We start from the raw sequence: 17,541 nt of genomic DNA, 5'->3' as shown, positions 1-17,541 counted from the left end.
GGAACATGACAGTACCAAACCTGCCATCAATTTTCAGCATAGAATCATAGAATCCCTACAGAAAGTGGCCATTCGGCTCATCAAGCCTGCACCGACAACAATCCTACCCAGCCCTAACCCCTTAATCACATTTATCCTATTAATCTCCCTGACACTAAGGGGCAATTGAGCATAGCCAATCAACCTAACCCACACATCTTTGGACTGTGGGAGGAAACCGTAGCACTCGAAGGAGACCCATGCAGACACGAGGAGAATGTGCAAACTCCATGCAGACAGTCACCCGAGGCCAGAATTAAACCCAGGTCCCTGGCGCTCTGAGGCAGCTGTGCTAACCACTGTGCCACCGTGCTGCCCATGAAGGTATCCAAATTAAGAAGGGTGTGTAGGATGTAGGGTAGTATATTTGGATTTTGAAAAATAAAGAGGAGCAGGACCATAGTAGTTATCAACAAAACACAGACTGTGAAAGTCAGCAAGAATGTGAAGGCATTCACAGGAAGAATAACCTAAATCTATTTTTTTTTTATTTTTGCAGGACTTACTTCTGGAAACACTTTCAAAAAAGTCTGGATTAAGTTCTAAATGCATCCTTCTAACTGAATGGTCTGGAGTGCTGTAAGATAGCCATGATAATCCACTGCTCTTACTTCTATACAGTGAAATTATCGAACCATCCCATCCGGATTGACATCAAAAAGCAACAGTTTATGTCAGCTCCATTGTCGCCCTTGCTATTGCTTTGTGTCATTCTGGTGGTGTTGACACTTCCATGTTCAGTGCATTGTGGAACATACAGGGTGGGAGTCATAGGGCCCTGGAGATGTGACCCTATTTTTGCCAAAGCTCTTCCAAATATCGCTGCTAAATTAGCGATTGACCGAATCAACAAGGATGCATCGTTAAGCCTCGGTAACCACTTTGATTACGTGATACTAAATGAAGACTGTCAGACCTCCAAAGCTTTGGCTGCTTTTCTTGACTATTCAGAACTGGCATCCGGATTCATCGGCCCAACAAATCCAGGCTACTGTGACGCTGCTTCCCTTCTGGGGAAAAATTGGAACAGAATCATATTTTCATGGGCTTGTGTAAACTATGAACTGGACGATGCTACAAACTACCCAACATTTGCCCGAACTCTACCATCTCCAACCAGAGTCCTCTTCACTGTAATGAGATATTTTCGGTGGGCCCATGTAGCCATCATCTCATCAGCTGAAGACATTTGGGTAGACACGGCTGCGAAAGTGGCTAGTGTCCTCCGCAAAAAAGGACTGCCAGTGAGAGTTGTGTTGCCAATGAAAAACCAACTGCAGAGCATCAGAAACGTTCTAAAGAAAATAAAAGCTATTGATAGATTTCACGGTATGTACAAACCTTTCTTCAACATCTGGAACTAAAGTAATCCTTGGAATTTGCAAACTGTAGCCTGTTGGAACAGTGCCGATATCTTAACATTGGAAGATTGTGCAGTTCTTCCAGCACCACTCAGTAGTGAGGTGCTCTCGGAGGACCTGTAGATGAGACTGCTGGATGAATAGCCCAGAAAAAACTGCATATGTATAGTGCCTTTCATGACTATCAGTACCTCTGGCAGTGCAGCAGTCCCTTGGCATTGCACTAAAGCATCAACCTTGCTTGGGGGTCCTGGAGCAGGATTTGAACCTTGAGCTTTCTGTCTCAGAGTCAAGAGTGCTACCAACTGAGCTACAGCTGATTGCGTGTCTTCCTCTAATCTATTGACAATCCCATGATTATGTTTTCTCAAATCTTCGTCTATTCCTAAAACGCAAAAATATAACATTTTACAATTACCTCCTCTCCTCTGCAACTCCACTCCCCTAAATCCCAGAAATATTTTATCATGCCATCGCTTGTTCCATCTTATTCTGTCCTTGAACCTCAAAACTGAGGAATTCTTTATCTTCAACAGTGTTCCCTTCCTTTCCATAATTCTGGGGTTTTCAAAGTTAAAAGAAGATCCTTTGCCACCTGCCCCAACACTTCCTTTAAACACTTGAAACTTGAAATTACCATAGGAAGCACCAAACACTTGTCATAGAATCATAGAGTCATAGAGGTTTACAGCATGGAAACAGGCCCTTCAACCCAACTTGTCCATGCCGCCCTTTTTTTTAAACCCCTAAGTTAATCCCAATTGCCCGCATTTGGCCCATATCCCTCTATACCCATCGTACGCATGTAACTATCTAAATGCTTTTTAAAAGACAACATTGTACCCGTCTCTACTATTACCTCTGGTAGCTTGCTCCAGACACTCACCACCCTCTGTGTGAAACAATTGCCCCTCTGGACACTTTTGTATCTCTCCCCTCTCACCTTAAACCTATGCCCTCTAGTTTTGGGAAAATATATTGACTCTCTAGCTGATCTGTTTATTTTATAGACCTCTATAAGATCACCCCTCAGCCTCCTACACTCCAGAGAAAAAAGTCTCAGTCTATCCAGCCTCTCCTTATAACCCAAACCATCAAGTCCCGGTAGCATCCTAGTAAATCTTTTCTGCACTCTTTCTAGTTTAATAATATCCTTTCTATAATAGGGTGACCAGAACTGCACACGGTATTCCAAATGTGGCCTTACCAATGTCTTGTATAACTTCAACAAGACATCCCAATTCCTGTATTTAATGTTCTGACCGATGAAACCAAGCATGCCGAATGCCTTCTTCACCACACTGTCCACTTGTGACTCCACTTTCAAGGAGCTATGAACATGTACCCCTAGATCTCTTTGCTCTGTAACTCTCCCCAACGCCCTACCATTAACTGAGTAAGTCCTGCCCTGGTTCAATCTACCAAAATGCATTACATCGCGTTTGTCTAAATTAAACTCCATCTGCCATTCATCAGCCCACTGGCCCAATTGATCAAGATTGGGTTGCAATTGGAGATAACTTTATTTGCTGCCACCAATCTTAGTGTCATTTGCAAAGTTACTAACCATGCCTCCTATATTCTCAGCCAAATCATTAATATAAATGACAAATAACAGTGGACCCAGCACTGACCCCTGAGGCACACCACTGGTCACAGGCCTCCAGTTTGAAAAAGAACCCTCTAACCACCCTCTGGCTTCTGTCAAGAAGCCAATTTTGTATCCATTTAGATACCTCACCCTTGATCCAATGATAATAACAGCCTGAAGGAGTCACCAACAACTATCCTTTGTACGGTTCATCCCTTTAAATTGCACTGGATGAAAGAGCTTACTCAGGAGGTTATGGTTAACTCCAAAAATGTGTGGGTTGGCCATGCTAAATTGACCCTCAGTATCAGGAGGATTAGTAGAGTAAATACATGTGATAACAGGGATCGGGCCTGGGTGGGATTGGTGTCGGTGCAGGCTCAATGGTCCGAATAGCCTCTTTCTGTACTGTAGGCATTCCAGGATTCTATGATTCTAGGATAGTAATATATGAAAGGAAAGGTTTAAAATGCTACAAAAATAGTAACAAATCTGAATTAAGAATGTTTTTAGAAACATAAAAAGGAAGAGAATAACTAAATTAAACATTGGTCCCTTTGAAGCAGAGACAGGAGAAAGTATTATGGGCAATGAGGAAATGGCAATGACAATGAACAAATATTTTGGGTCATATTTTACGACCCACAAACCTTTGAAAATGGCGGATGGGACCAAAATTTGGAAGCCCTGTCCTCAATTTTGACAGATCCAGTTTTTGCTGGAAAGGAAAAGGGAGCATGGTGTGTTTCACACAGGAGGGAAACCTGAACTCACAGACCCCATTTTAGTTGATGCAAGGGCCTTAACCCCTGTATGTGAGTCACAAATGGATGGATGTGTCAAAGGGTGAGAGCCGTATGGCCCAACAACTTCTAAAACAACTGGGAAAAATTTCCAGAAAATCAAGGTGGACCTTCTAACCAGACTGCCTTGGCAATCACCCAACACCATGACTACCTACCTCTGCCTCCAATTATAGCCCACCCACCCCTCTCCCATTCCCCAACACCCCAGAGTAAAAGTCATATGTTTTGGAGTGCTTTTAACCAAAGTGGGTCCAGCAAGTCAGGAAATTTCCTAGCTTGAGCCGTTTGCCTTTGTATCCAAACTCCAACCATATGTGTCTGTCTTCATACTAGAAGATTCAAGGTGCAGGAACAGAGGATAACTATGTGCTAAAAAGAGTGTGGAATTTGAGGTAATTAATATCAACAGGGAAAAAATACTGGAGAAACTCAAGGGATGAAAATCCAGCAAATCCTGGGATCCGATGGCCTACATGTTAAGGTTCTAAAAGAGGCGGATGCAAAAATATTGGGAGCACTGGGTACAATTTTTCATAATTCTCTGAATTCTGGAATGACCCCAGCAGATTGGAAAGTTAGCAAATGCAACAGCGCTTTTCGAGAAAGGAGGGAGAAAGCAACAGTGAACGACAAGCCAGTTGACGTAGCATCAGTCATGAGGAAAGTGCTGAAATCTATTATTAAGGAAGTCTTAACAATGCCCTTAGAAAATCATAGGATGATCAGACAAAGTCAACATGGTTTTATGAAAGGGACATTGTGTTTGACAAATTTGTTGAGAGTTTGCCGCAGATGTAACTGGTAGGGGAGATAAAAGAGAAAGGCATTCAATGAGCTGCCACATAGAAGGCTGATAGATAAGGCCTCATAGACTGGGGGTAATATATCAACATGGGCAGAGGATTAGACAGCACAGGAAACAAAGATTAAACATAAATGGAACATTTTCAAGTTAACAGGCTGGGACTGGTGAAGTTCTGTATGGGTCAATGTTGGCGCTCCAGCTATTTACAATCTATATTAACATTGTGGATGAAGAGACAGATAGTAACGTAAGAGGGAAGTGGCAGTGTAGTGGTATTGTCACTGGACTAGTAATCCAGGGATCCAGGCTAATGCTCTGAGGATCCCAGTTTGAATCCCAAGGCAGATGGCGGTAAAATTCCATCCCATGTGTTTGTTAATGCCCTTGAGGAAAGGAAATCTGCCATCTTTACCTGGACTGGCCTATATGTGACTCTAGACTCATAGCAATGTGGTTGACTCTTAAATGGCTGAGCAAGCCACTCATTTCAATTTAAGGGCAATTAGGGATGGCCAATGAATGCTCACATCCCATGATGAAACCAAGTTAGGTGGAAATGTATGCTGTGAAGTGGATGCAGAAAGGTTGCAATGAGATATAGACAGCTCAAGTGAGTGGGCAACAAGATTGGAGATGGAATATATTGTGGGGAACTGTAAGGTCATTCACTTTCTTTGTAGAATATTCTTTACAAGGTGTGAAACTTCTGAATGTTGATGTTCAGAAGCACCTGGGTGTGTTCATACCAGAAACAAAGGAAGTTAGCATGCAGGCATAGCAAGCAAATAGGAAGGCAAATGGCAGGTTGGTCCTAATTGCAAGGGATTGAAGTGCAAGAGTAAAGAAGTCTTGCTGCAAATCTACAGGACTTTGGTGAGACAACACCTGGAATACGGTGCGCAATTTGATCTCCATATTTAAGGAAGTCTATATTTACATTGGAGGCTGTTTATTGAAAGTTCATTAAATTGATCTCTGGGATGAGGGGTCTGTCCTTCGATGAAAGGCTGAGTAAATTGGATATATATTCCCTGGAGTTTAGAAGAATAAGAGATAACCTCATTGAAACATACTGAAGATTCTGAAGAAGCTTGACAGGGTAGACACTGAGAGGTCGTTTCTACCATATGGGGAATTTAAAACACAGGGCACTCAATGACAGGATGAGGGGGTTTGATCATTTAGGACTGAGAGGAGGAGAAATTTCTTGACTCAAAGGGTTGTGAATCTTTTGGAATTCTCTACCCCAAAGGGTTGTGGATGCTCCATCACTGAATATATTTCAGGCCGAGATAGACAGCTTGCTGGCCTCTCAAAAAATCAAGGAATATGGGGAATGGGTGAGAAAGTAGAATTGAAGTCCAAGATCAGCCATGATCATATTGAATGGCGGATGGAGCAGACCCAATAGGTTGTATGGTCTACTCCTGCTCCTATCTCGTGTTCTTGTGTTAACACATATTTAGCTGTGTGAGATTTAAGAAATGGCATTAGCTGTAACATTGAGCTTGAAAGAGGCACCGCTGGCATCAAATTAGCATTTCAGGCTGGTTATGATTATGATTTATAGATAATAGAACAGTACAGCACAGAACAGGCCCTTCAGCCCACGATGTTGTGCCGAGCTTTATCTGAAACCAAGATCAAGCTATCCCATTCCCTATCATCCTGGTGTGCTCCATGTGCCTATCCAATAACCGCTTAAATGTTCCTAAAGTGTCTGACTCCACTATCACTGCAGGCAGTCCATTCCACACCCCAACCACTCTCTGCGTAAAGAACCTACCTCTGATATCCTTCCTATATCTCCCACCACGAACCCTATAGTTATGCCCCCTTGTAATAGCTCCATCCACCCGAGGAAATAGTCTTTGAACGTTCACTCTATCTATCCCCTTCATCATTTTATAAAGCTCTATTAAGTCTCCCCTCAGCCTCCTCCGCTCCAGAGAGAACAGCCCTAGCTCCCTCAACCTTTCCTCATAAGACCTACCCTCCAAACCAGGCAGCATCCTGGTAAATCTCCTCTGCACTCTTTCCAGCGCTTCCACATCCTTCCTATAGTGAGGTGACCAGAACTGCACACAATATTCCAAATGTGGTCTCACCAAGGTCCTGTACAGTTGCAGCATAACCCCACGGCTCTTAAACTCCAACCCCCTGTTAATAAAAGCTAACACACTATAGGCCTTCTTCACAGCTCTATCCACTTGAGTGGCAACCTTTAGAGATCTGTGGATATGGACCCCAAGATCTCTCTGTTCCTCCACAGTCTTCAGAACCCTACCTTTGACCCTGTAATCCACATTTGCCTGTTCTGCATGCTTCTCACGAATGTTGAATGCCCACACCATGCCCTCACCAGGATAACAGCCAATGTGATTTGTGGACACCAGTTTGGTCGACAAGCCATACCCATATCCAAAACAACAGGCGCCACCAAGCCCAGGCACAGCGGTTAGCACTGCTACCTCACAGCATCAGGGACCCGGGTTCAATTCACGGCTTGGGTCACTGTCTGTGCAGAGTTTGCACATTCTCCCCGCGTCTGTGCGGGTTTCCTCCAGGTGCTCCAGTTTCCTCCCACAGTCTGAAAGACATGCTGGTTAGGTGCATTGGCCATGCTGAACTCTCCTTCAGTGTACCCAAACAGGCGCCGGAGTGTGGCGACCAGCGGATTTTCACAGTAACTTCATTGCAGTGTTAATGTAAGCCTATTTGTGACACAAATAAATAAAATAAATGATTAAAATTATAAAATTTGGACCCACAGAATTTAAATCACAAAGTGTAAGATATGGTATTTGAATTTAAGGAGAAATCATGTACAGAAGGTAAAATAAATAGAGGGAAAGATAGATGGGAATGAGAGAGAAGAAGCAGAAAGAAACAGTTGTTTTAAAAATTTCAATTCTTTTATAATCTCCAAAAATAATTAAAATCGGAGGGAATAGCACTCCACACTTGAAAAACATAAGTTTCCATGCCAGAGAGATTTCTTTGGTAGTAATTATGACCATCGCACTGTTAAAAATACACTTACACTTGACTGGACAAACCTGTATTTTTACTGGCATGTTTATGGGGATAGGGCCTGGGTAAGATGCACTGTCAGAAAGTCAGTGCAAACTCGATGGGCCAAATTGCTTCCTTCTGCACTGTAGGGATTCTACGACATTCATATGTTGCATTCCTACCAGAAAACCTGCAGTTCAGTTTGACTTGACATGGAGCCTCATATCAGTAATACACAAGAGGTTACAAAACTTGCTGCTGAATATATACAAGCCAGAGAGCAGTAGCATTTTTGGATGCTGAGAAAACTAAAGGAAAAAGGAGATAGCGCTGGAAAGCAGAACCGAGGTCGAGGATCAGCCATTTTTGGATTGAATGGTGGAGCCGGTTGTAAGGATCAAACGACCCACTCCAACACCTATTTCCAATGTCCTTATGTAATACTACTTTTTATAGTATAAAGCCAGAATTATGAATCTTGATACCTCAATGACAGCTTGATAACAAAATCCTCTTGTGTGTTTTTCAGTGATAATCATGTGTATGCACTCAGTTCTAATTGGAGGTGAGGAACAGAAACACCTTTTGGAAGTTGCCCATGATTTGCAGATGACTGACGGCGGCTACGTATTTATACCCTATGATGCTCTTCTTTACAGTCTCCCATACCAAAACACTCCCTACCCAGTGCTGGTCAACAACTCCAAGCTGCAGAAGGCATACGATTCAGTGCTGACAATCACTGTGGATTCTGAAAAAATGTCATTCCGTCAGGCATTTCAAGAACGTGTGCTGAGCCGGGAAATTGTAACGCACTTGAAGCCTGATCAGGTACCGCTTCCTTATTTTTCAGCCATCTCTCCACTTTTGCTGAAGATAGGGTTGTGTGCTGGAGGTTCCTTGCCAAGAGAAAATTTATTATGGATGAGTTTGGCAGTACATGTTGAAAAAGCATTTTATTCTCATTACCCAAAACCCACCATCCATACATGTTAAGCACTAGGGTGGATTGCACTAATAGAAGTACTATTTTAGTTTTAGATTAGAACACTTATAGCAAAAAAGGAGGCTATTCTGTCTACATGTTTGTGCCAGCTCACCTAGTCTTACTCCCCCTCCTCTTCCCCATAATACTGCAAATGTTTCTATTCAGAACTTTTTCCAATTCTCTTTTGAAAGCCACAATAGAATCTGTCTCCACCACATTCCCAATCAGCACACGTCTGTGGCCCCTGTCACTCAGTAACTGCACCACAGCTCGCATTTACCCACTAAGCCACACTTCCTTCACATATTTGTGGCATTCAAATTGATCCTCTGGGTCAATCACTACCCCAAGGAGTCAGGGTCAAGTTTAGTCATCCAGTGAAACATGGTTAGAGGCTGGGATATATCAACACCAGGGCAGGCATATTTCAGGCTCCATTGTAAAGTGATTGTGTCTTTTCTCTACATTGGGTGGGATTTTCCAGCCGTTCCCACCGGAGGGATCTTCCAATCCCACCAATACCTCCTCCGCTTCCCCGCTCACGGTTCCCTGGTGATGGAGGGTGAGAACAATGGGAATAACACTATTGACAGTGGTGGGACTGGAAGATTCCGCCACCAGCTAATAGAGGTCCACTTCCACTGCCACAAAGCGGGAAAATCCTGCCCATTACATGTATAAATCCCCGTGTTCACAATTATAAAGAAAACCGCTTATGTAAACCTGTCACAATGTCATTAAATCCTTCTGCCAGTGATGGTAGGTTCTCAAACAGTTCCCTTTTGGTCACCAGGTATCACCGCTGTTTGGAACTATCTATAACGCTATCTATTTTGTAGCCAAAGCTATGAATAACAACAGAAAACATCAAGTCTGGGTCTCCGGCAGTAACATAGCAAAATTTTCCAAGAACATAAAATTTGATGGTTTTAATCAGAAGATCTGGACAGATCAAAATGGGGACAGCTTCACCGATTATGTAATCCTGGACACTGATGGCAAAGGAACAGAACTGTATCACACGTACACCGTAGATATGGAAACAGGTCTACTACGATTGACAGGGAGAACAATTAATTTTCCCAATGGAATCTTACCGAAAGCAGACTCAGCCTGCTGGTTTACTCGTGGGAAAATCTGCACAGGAGGTAACATGACATTCTTAAAATTTTACACTGCTTAGAGTTCCAGTTGGGAGTTTGTTCATTGCCTGGGCAAAAATGTGATGTTTCACAGATGTCAAAGATTAACGGGCTGGGTATTTTGTGCCCATGACAGGCATGTTTTCAGTGGTGGAGGGGGGGGGGGCACTTATAATAGAGCAGGAATCCACCTCGCTACCCTCCTGCCCATGCCTGAGCTCACCCCCATGTCAAAGTCGACAGCGTTGCTGCCATATTTTAATCAATAATCAAGGGTCAATTGAGCTTGTTAACAAGCCAGTTGACCCTGTAACATGTCGCCTGCATCATCTTCTCTCTATTCCACACCAGCTGCATTCTCTCTTTCTCTTTTTTCCATCCACAAACATGCAGGCCGAAAGTCTATCCACAGTGAGATCAGCCTTTGGTTTCATGGAATCACAGAATCCCTGCAATGCAGAAGGAGGCCATTCAGCCCATCAAGACGGCACCAACTCTCTCTCTGACAGCGCATCCCTTCCAGGCCCTATCCGCCCAACCCCACATATTTATTCCGCTCATCCACGCAACCTACACACCTTGAGATATTAGGGGGCAGTTTAGCATGGCCAATCCATCTCCTTGCACATCTTTGGACTTTGAGAGGAAACCGGAGCACCTGGAGGAAACCCACACAGACACAGGGAGAATGTGCAAACTCCTCACAGTCACCCAAGACTGGAATTGAAACTGGGTCCCTGGACCTGTAAGGCAGCAGTGCCAACCACTGTGCCACTATGCCGCCTTGCGAACATTTTACACTTTCCTCCCAGTGAGTATCACCCTGTCCCCATGGTAACCAAACCACCCAGGCTTGTTGTCAGGCAACAGTCGAAGTAGATCACCTGACTCTCTTTACTACTCCATTTTACCTGGAAGTAAAGAGACAGCCCAAAGCATAACCATTTTATAAAACCTCACATTCATTATAGCAGTACAGAAACTTATTCCTTCAGGTTTTAATAATTGTTGGAGATTTCCTAAATGGCATTTAAAAACAAATTATTTCTCTTCTTCTTTTCTCCCTTAATCAAATTACTTTGTAGCTGAAATTGACATTGAATCACCCACTCTGCTGTAACACTTTCTGCTCAGTCCATGTGCTTTTGGTGACACATTCACTTCAGCTTCTGATGCCTGGTTTTCTCCATCTGTGAGTTATCAGCTTGCACTCTCAGTAACCTATAGTGAAAAATCCCAATGTGATTAAATGTGCAACGGCAAGTCTAAGTAATGGCAGATGCTGCGAGATGCCTTGTTGCAGCAAATTATGGTTCAATATGTTGTTCATTAACTGTGTGTTCTATTAAGTGACATTATAAATGGATGTCTGCTCAGACTAATCGCTCCAACAGTAACTACAGAGAGTGTCACTCAAGTCAGATCTGACCCCACTGAATCTACCATGGCACTTTGTACAGAAGTCGCCGCAGGAATGGAGACTCTGCTGATTTCCAATCTCCTCGCCCAGGGCACTGAGACCACCTGTGGGGCTTCTATTGCTGCCTCAACAGATTGTGCAAAAATTCAGTATTAACTGGGACTCAAACCTGAGGCCTCCACAACCCTACAAAGGGTTGTGAACATAGCCCACTCCGACCTCCCATCTATTGACTCCGTCTACTCGGCGCAGGCTTAGTGGACCGAAGGGCCTGTTCCTGTGCTGTGTTGTTCTTTGCTCTTTGTCTACACTTCCCGGTACCCCGGGAAAGCAACCAGCATAATCAAGGCTCCCACACACCCCAGACATGCTCTCTTCCACCTTCTTCTGTGAGGAAAAAGATACAAAAGTCTGAAAACATGTACCAACAGACTCAAAGAACAAGAACAAAGAAATGTACAGCACAGGAAAAAGCCTTTCAGCTCTCCAAACCCATGCCAATCATAATGCCCTAAATAAACTGGAAAAAAAAACCTTCTAGTCTTACTTGGAACGTGTCTCTCCATTCCCTCCCTATCCATGGACCCATCCAAATGCCTCTTAAATGTTGCTAATGTGCCTGCTTCCACCGCCTCCTCTGGCAGCGCGTTCCAGGCACCCACCGCTCTCTGCGTGAAAAACTTATTCCACACATCTCCCTTAAAATTTCCCCTCTCACCTTGAACCTGTGCCCCCTTATAATTGACTGGGAAAAAGCCTCTGACTATTCACCCTGTCTATGCCTCAAGAACAGCTTCTTCCCTGCTGTCATCAGACTTTTGAATGGTCCTATCATATATTAAGCTGATTTTTCTCTTCATCTTACCTGTAACTGCAACACTGCATTCTGCACCCTCTCCTTTTCCTGTTTATCCTTTGTGCTCTATCCACGGTATGTTTTGTCTGTATAGCACGCAAGAGACAATACTTTTCACTGTATCTCAATACATGTGACAATAAATCAAATCAAAATAAATCAAATTGAAATCCTTGGTTGAATGGTTGGCATCATAGCTTTTGGCACAATTACCCTCTGAGTCGTCAGTGCAGTTCCATCATTTCTCCTAAATTATAAGTGTAAATATGGTCTTATTATCTGTAGCGTTACAGTTATTCAAAGAAAAATCTCTCTTCTTATCCATGTTGTAGCCAGCTATGATGCAGCCAGCACGGTGGCACAGTGGGTTAGCACTGCTGCCTCACAGCTCCAGGGACCTGGGTTTGATTCCCGGCTTGAGTCACTATCTGTGTGGGGTTTGCGCGTTCGCCCCGCACCTGAGTGCATTTCCTCTGGGTGCTCCCACAGGGAGATGTGTGGGTTAGGTTGATTGGCCGTGCTAAATTGCCCCTTAGTGTCCTGGGGTGCGTAGGTTAGAGGGATTAGCGAGGTAAATATGTGGGGTTGTGGGGAAGGGGCCTGGGTGGGATTGTTGTCGTTGCAGACTCCTATGCACTGTAGTGATTCTATGGATTCTATCTACTTTGCTGACAGAAAGACTGGCCTTTCACAAGGCTACACAGAAATCTGCTGCCTGTAACTATCACCCCTCTCCAACCCTGGTTATTATTGAAAAGTACCGAAAATAAATATCCCTGGGAAGCAATTTTTTGGACAATTAGAAAACTAGAGTCTGCCCCAAAGAAAACAAAATCACGATCAAGCATCAGCTCTGATTTTGTGAATAATTGACAGCAATTTTAAAGTTTTTGAGGACAGCACTAAATAAAAGTCCTGAGGTTTTTGTTCTACCAGAGTTCTAATCACAGTTACAGAGATAATGTTGTGACTTGTCCTTGGCAACTGAAAAATGGATGTTTTGCGCAGGTAAATGGTACAGATTTTATTTGCCTGTTTGCACCTGGATAGTGCTGGCCTTGTGTGGCTTTGCTGGTAGCTATACAGGAGCGTGTCTGAAGAGTGTACAAATATACACGGCAGATGAATCTGTATGCAGATTGCCGATAATAGTAATGTGTGCATTTCATGAACAGATAGTTCCCATAACTACATGGGGGGATGGGGGGGTTGTTTCTGGCAGAGCACCTAGGGAGGGAGGTGTGGAGCCAGGTTTTAGCAGACTTGTGGCACAGATGGAAGAGGGGTGATATCTTATGAGCAATAACCCTGATGCACACAGGTCATTTGTGAAGGCCCTGCCTTCTCAACCTTGCACCTTTCCCGAGGTGTGGTGATCCTCAGGTTAAATTACCACCAGTCAGCTCCCCCCCTCAGAGCAGCCTGTGGTCATCTGGGACTATGGTGACTTTACCTAAATATATGTAGTTACAGACTTGGTGTTAATCTACTTTAAGAAACACCATTCAGTAACCAACACATGTGCACATTGACAGCCATTGTGAGTGTGCACATTCACTGCCAGTGTAAGTCATAGAATCACAGAGTGATAGAGGTTTACAGCATGGAAACAGGCCCTTTGGCCCAACTTGTCCATGCCACCCTTTTTTTTTATAAAACCCCTAAGCTGATCCCAATTGCCCCCATTTGGCCCATATCCCTCTATACCCATCTTACCCATGTAACTATCTAAATGCTTTTTAAAAGATAAAATTGTACCCGCCTCTACTACTACCTCTGGCAGCTTGTTCCAGACACTCACCACTGTGTGAAAAAATTGCCCCTCTGGACACTTTTGTATCTCTCCCCTCTCACCTTAAACCAATGCCCTCTAGTTTTAGACTCCCCTACCTTCGGGAAAAGATATTGACTATCTACCTTGTCTATGCCCCTCATTATTTTATAGACCTCTATAAAATCACCCCTCAGCCTCCTACACTCCAGAGAAAAAAGTCCCAGTCTATTCAGCCTCTCCTTATAACTCAATCCATCAAGTCCGGGTAGCATCCTAATAAATCTTTTCTGCACTCTTTCTAGTTTAATAATATCCTTTCTATAATAGGGTGACCAGAATTGCACACAGTATTCCAAGTGTGGCCTTACCAATGTCTTGTACAACTTCAACAAGATGTCCCAGCTCCTGTATTCAATGTTCTGACCGATGGAACCAAGCATGCCGAATGCCTTCTTCACCACTCTGCCCACCTGTGACTCCACTTTCAAGGAGCTGTGAACATGTACCCCTAGATCTCTTTGTTCTGTAACTCTCCCCAACGCCCTACCATTAACTGAGTAAGTCTTGCCCTGGTTCAATCTACCAAAATGCATCACCTCGCATTTGTCTAAATTAAACTCCATCTGCCATTCGTCAGCCCACTGGCCCAATTGATCAAGATCCGTTGCAATTGGAGATAACTTTCTTCACTGTCCACTATGCCACCAACCTTGGTGTCATCTGCAAACATACTAACCATGCCCCCTATATTCTCATCCAAATCATTAATATAAATGACAAATAACAGAGGACACAACACTGATTCCTGAGGCACACCACTGGTCACAGGCCTTCAGTTTGAAAAACAACTCTCTACAACTGCCCTCTGGCTTCTGTCAAGAAGCCAATTTTGTATCCATTTAGATACCTCACCCTGGATTCCGTGAGATTTAACTTTATGCAACAACCTACCATGCGGTACCTTGTCAAAGGCCTTACTAAAGTCCATGTAGACAACATCAACTGCACTGCCCTCATCTACCTTCTTGGTTACCCCTTCAAAAAACTCAATCAAATTTGTGAGACATGATTTTCCACTCACAAAGCCATGCTGACTGTCCCTAATCAGTCCTTGCATCTCTAAATGCCTGTAGATCCTGTCTCTCAAAATAGCTTCCAACAATTTATCCACCACAGATGTGAGGCTCACTGGCCTGTAGTTCCCAGGCTTTTCCCTGCAGCCCTTTTTAAACAAAGGCACAACATTTGCCACTCTCCAATATTCAGGCACCCCACCCGTGACTATCGATGATTCAAATACCTCGGCTAGGGGACCTGCAATTTCTTCCCTAGCCTCCCACAACGTCCTGGGATATACTTCATCAGGTCCCGGGGATTTATCTACCGTGATGCGCTTTAAGACTTCCAGCACCTCCTTCTCTAGAATATGTACACTCCTCAAGACATCACTATTTATTTCCCCAAGTTCCCTAACATCCATGCTTTTCTCAACAGTAAGAGAAATATTCATTTAGGATCTCACCCATCTCTTGTGGATCCGCACATAGATGACCTTGTTGATCCTTAAGAGACCCTATTCTCTCCCTTGTTACTCTTTTGCCCTTTATGTATTTGTAGAAGCTCTTTGGTTTCTCCTTTGCCTTATCTGCCAAAACAATTTCGTGTCCCCTTTTTGCCCTCCTGATTTCTCTCTTAACTCTACTCCTACACCCCCTATACTCTTCAAGAGATTCACTTGATCCCAGCTGCCTATGCATGTCATGTGCCTCTTTCTTCTTCTTGACCAGGGCCTCAATATCCCGAGTCATCCAGGGTTCCCGACTTCTGCCAGCCCTGCCCTTCACTCTTAAGAGGAATGTGTTTATCCTGAACCCTGGTTAACACACTTTTGAAAGCATGACACTTACCAGACATCCCTTTGCCTTCCCACAGACTCCCCCAATTAACTTTTGAAAGTTCCTGCCTGATACCATCAAAATTGGCCTTGCCCCAATTTAGAATTTTAACTTTTGGGCCTAACCTACCATTCTCCATAGCTATCTTAAAACTAGTAGAATTATGGTCACTGGTCCCAAAGTGATCCCTCACTAACACTTCTGTCACCTGCCCTTCCTTATTTCGCAAGAGGAGGTCAAGTTTTGCCCCCTCTCTAGTCGGGCCATCCACAAGTGAATGAATGAAGCTGCAAACTTCCCACCACCTTCCTGCCAGCCGCCACCCTGTCCGCAATTCAACGAGGGGCAGACGAGGTCTTTGACAGCGCACCCACAATCACCCCAGTTCAGGCTCTCAATTGGCCAATTATTGGCCACAAGGACCGTTTCCTGGGATAGGTGGGGAAGTCTGGCAGGTCATCCTTCTTGGGTCATGGGCATGAAGGGGGCAGAGTGCCCCCCTCACAGTGCTTCCTCCCCAGTGGCCTCTCCATCGAGACCCACGCCCACCCCCTCCACCCAGGATCTCGCCTTGCCTTCCCACTGCGAACACCCCCACACTTCTTTTGGCCTCGACTCTGTGACTTGGAGTGGAATTTCATGACCCCTCCCACTGGCGGGATTTTCTGGTCTTGCTGCAGTCAATTGAGTTTGAAACGGCTCACTGTATTTTCCGGCCACAACCTCGCTGCAATGGGGCCATCAAATCCCGCCCTGAGAATCTGGTGACTGCTTGCAATCCTGGTCCTGGCCACTGCTGCCGCTGGCACTGTTGGGGCAGGAGTGTTCCCTTCCAGTCGGGGAACACTTCAGCAGTCACGGCATTCAGCCTCTGATCTTCGGATAAGCGTTCTCCAAGGTGGCCTTCACAACACACAACGCAGAATCGCTGAGCAGAGACTGATAGCCAAGTTCCGCACACATGAGGATGGCCTCAACCGGGATCTTGGGTTCATGTCACACTATCTGTAACCCCCACGACTTGCCTGGGCTTGCAAAATCTCACTAACTGTCCTGGCTGGAGACAATACACGTCTCTTTAACCTGTGCTTAACCCTCTCTCCACTCACATTGTCTGTACCTTTAAGACTCGATTACCTGTAAAGACTCACATTCCAACCATTATCTTGTAAATTGAGTTTGTGTCTTTATATGCCCTGTTTGTGAACACAACTCCTCACTCACCTGAAGGAGCCTGAGACTCCAAAAGCTCGTGCTGCCAAATAAACCTGTTGGACTTTAACCTGGTGTTGTGAGACTTCTTACTGTTGGGACCACAGAGCTGCCAGTCAATCTCATTGGTTGGCAGCTGGCTGAGGTGGGAGTTCCGCCACCTCAGGGGTAAAAGTCCCGTCTCCAGTTGGAGCGTTAAAGGGCAGCGGGGCTATTGTGATCGGCGTGGATGAATTCCCCACTGACTGTTTGGGTGGCAGGACCAAATTTCCCCAGCTGAAAAATCCTGCCCATGACTCAGCATTGAATCCATATTCGGCACCCGTAGAACCAAAGATGTCCGGGTTAGGTTGATTGGCCATGCTAAAATTGCCCTTAGTGTCCTGGGATGCGTAGGTTAGAGGGATTAATGGGTAAATATGTAGGGATATGGGGATAGGGCCTGGGTGGGATTGTGGTCGGTGCAGACTCGATGGGCCGAATGGCCTCTTTCTGTGCTGTAGGGTTTCTAAGATTCTAAGAAACCATAGAATCCCTACAGTGCAGAAGGAGGCCATTTTGGCCCATCAAGTCTGCACAATCCCACCCAGGCCCTATCCCCATAATCCCATGTATTTACCCTAGCTAGACACCCCTG

The 17,541-nt window shown here is 44.6% G+C and overlaps 1 protein-coding gene across 1 annotated transcript in view; it reads left to right on the top strand.

Moving 5' to 3' along the window:
• Positions 1-629: 629 nt before the first annotated feature.
• The window catches only part of LOC144493177 (retinal guanylyl cyclase 2-like), a 58,985-nt gene continuing 42,073 nt past the window's right edge, over positions 630-17,541 (top strand). The window contains exons 1-3 of the mRNA XM_078212073.1: positions 630-1,368; positions 8,147-8,448; positions 9,399-9,753. Of these exons, the coding sequence (XP_078068199.1) occupies positions 630-1,368; positions 8,147-8,448; positions 9,399-9,753 (1,396 nt within the window). The remainder of the gene's footprint in view (positions 1,369-8,146; positions 8,449-9,398; positions 9,754-17,541) is intronic.

The sequence above is a fragment of the Mustelus asterias genome, chromosome 4, assembly GCF_964213995.1.
Source record: "Mustelus asterias chromosome 4, sMusAst1.hap1.1, whole genome shotgun sequence".
Taxonomy (NCBI): Eukaryota; Metazoa; Chordata; class Chondrichthyes; order Carcharhiniformes; family Triakidae; genus Mustelus; species Mustelus asterias.
The sequence above is the reverse complement of the archived record's forward strand: the minus strand, read 5'-3'. Positions and strand labels throughout refer to the sequence as shown.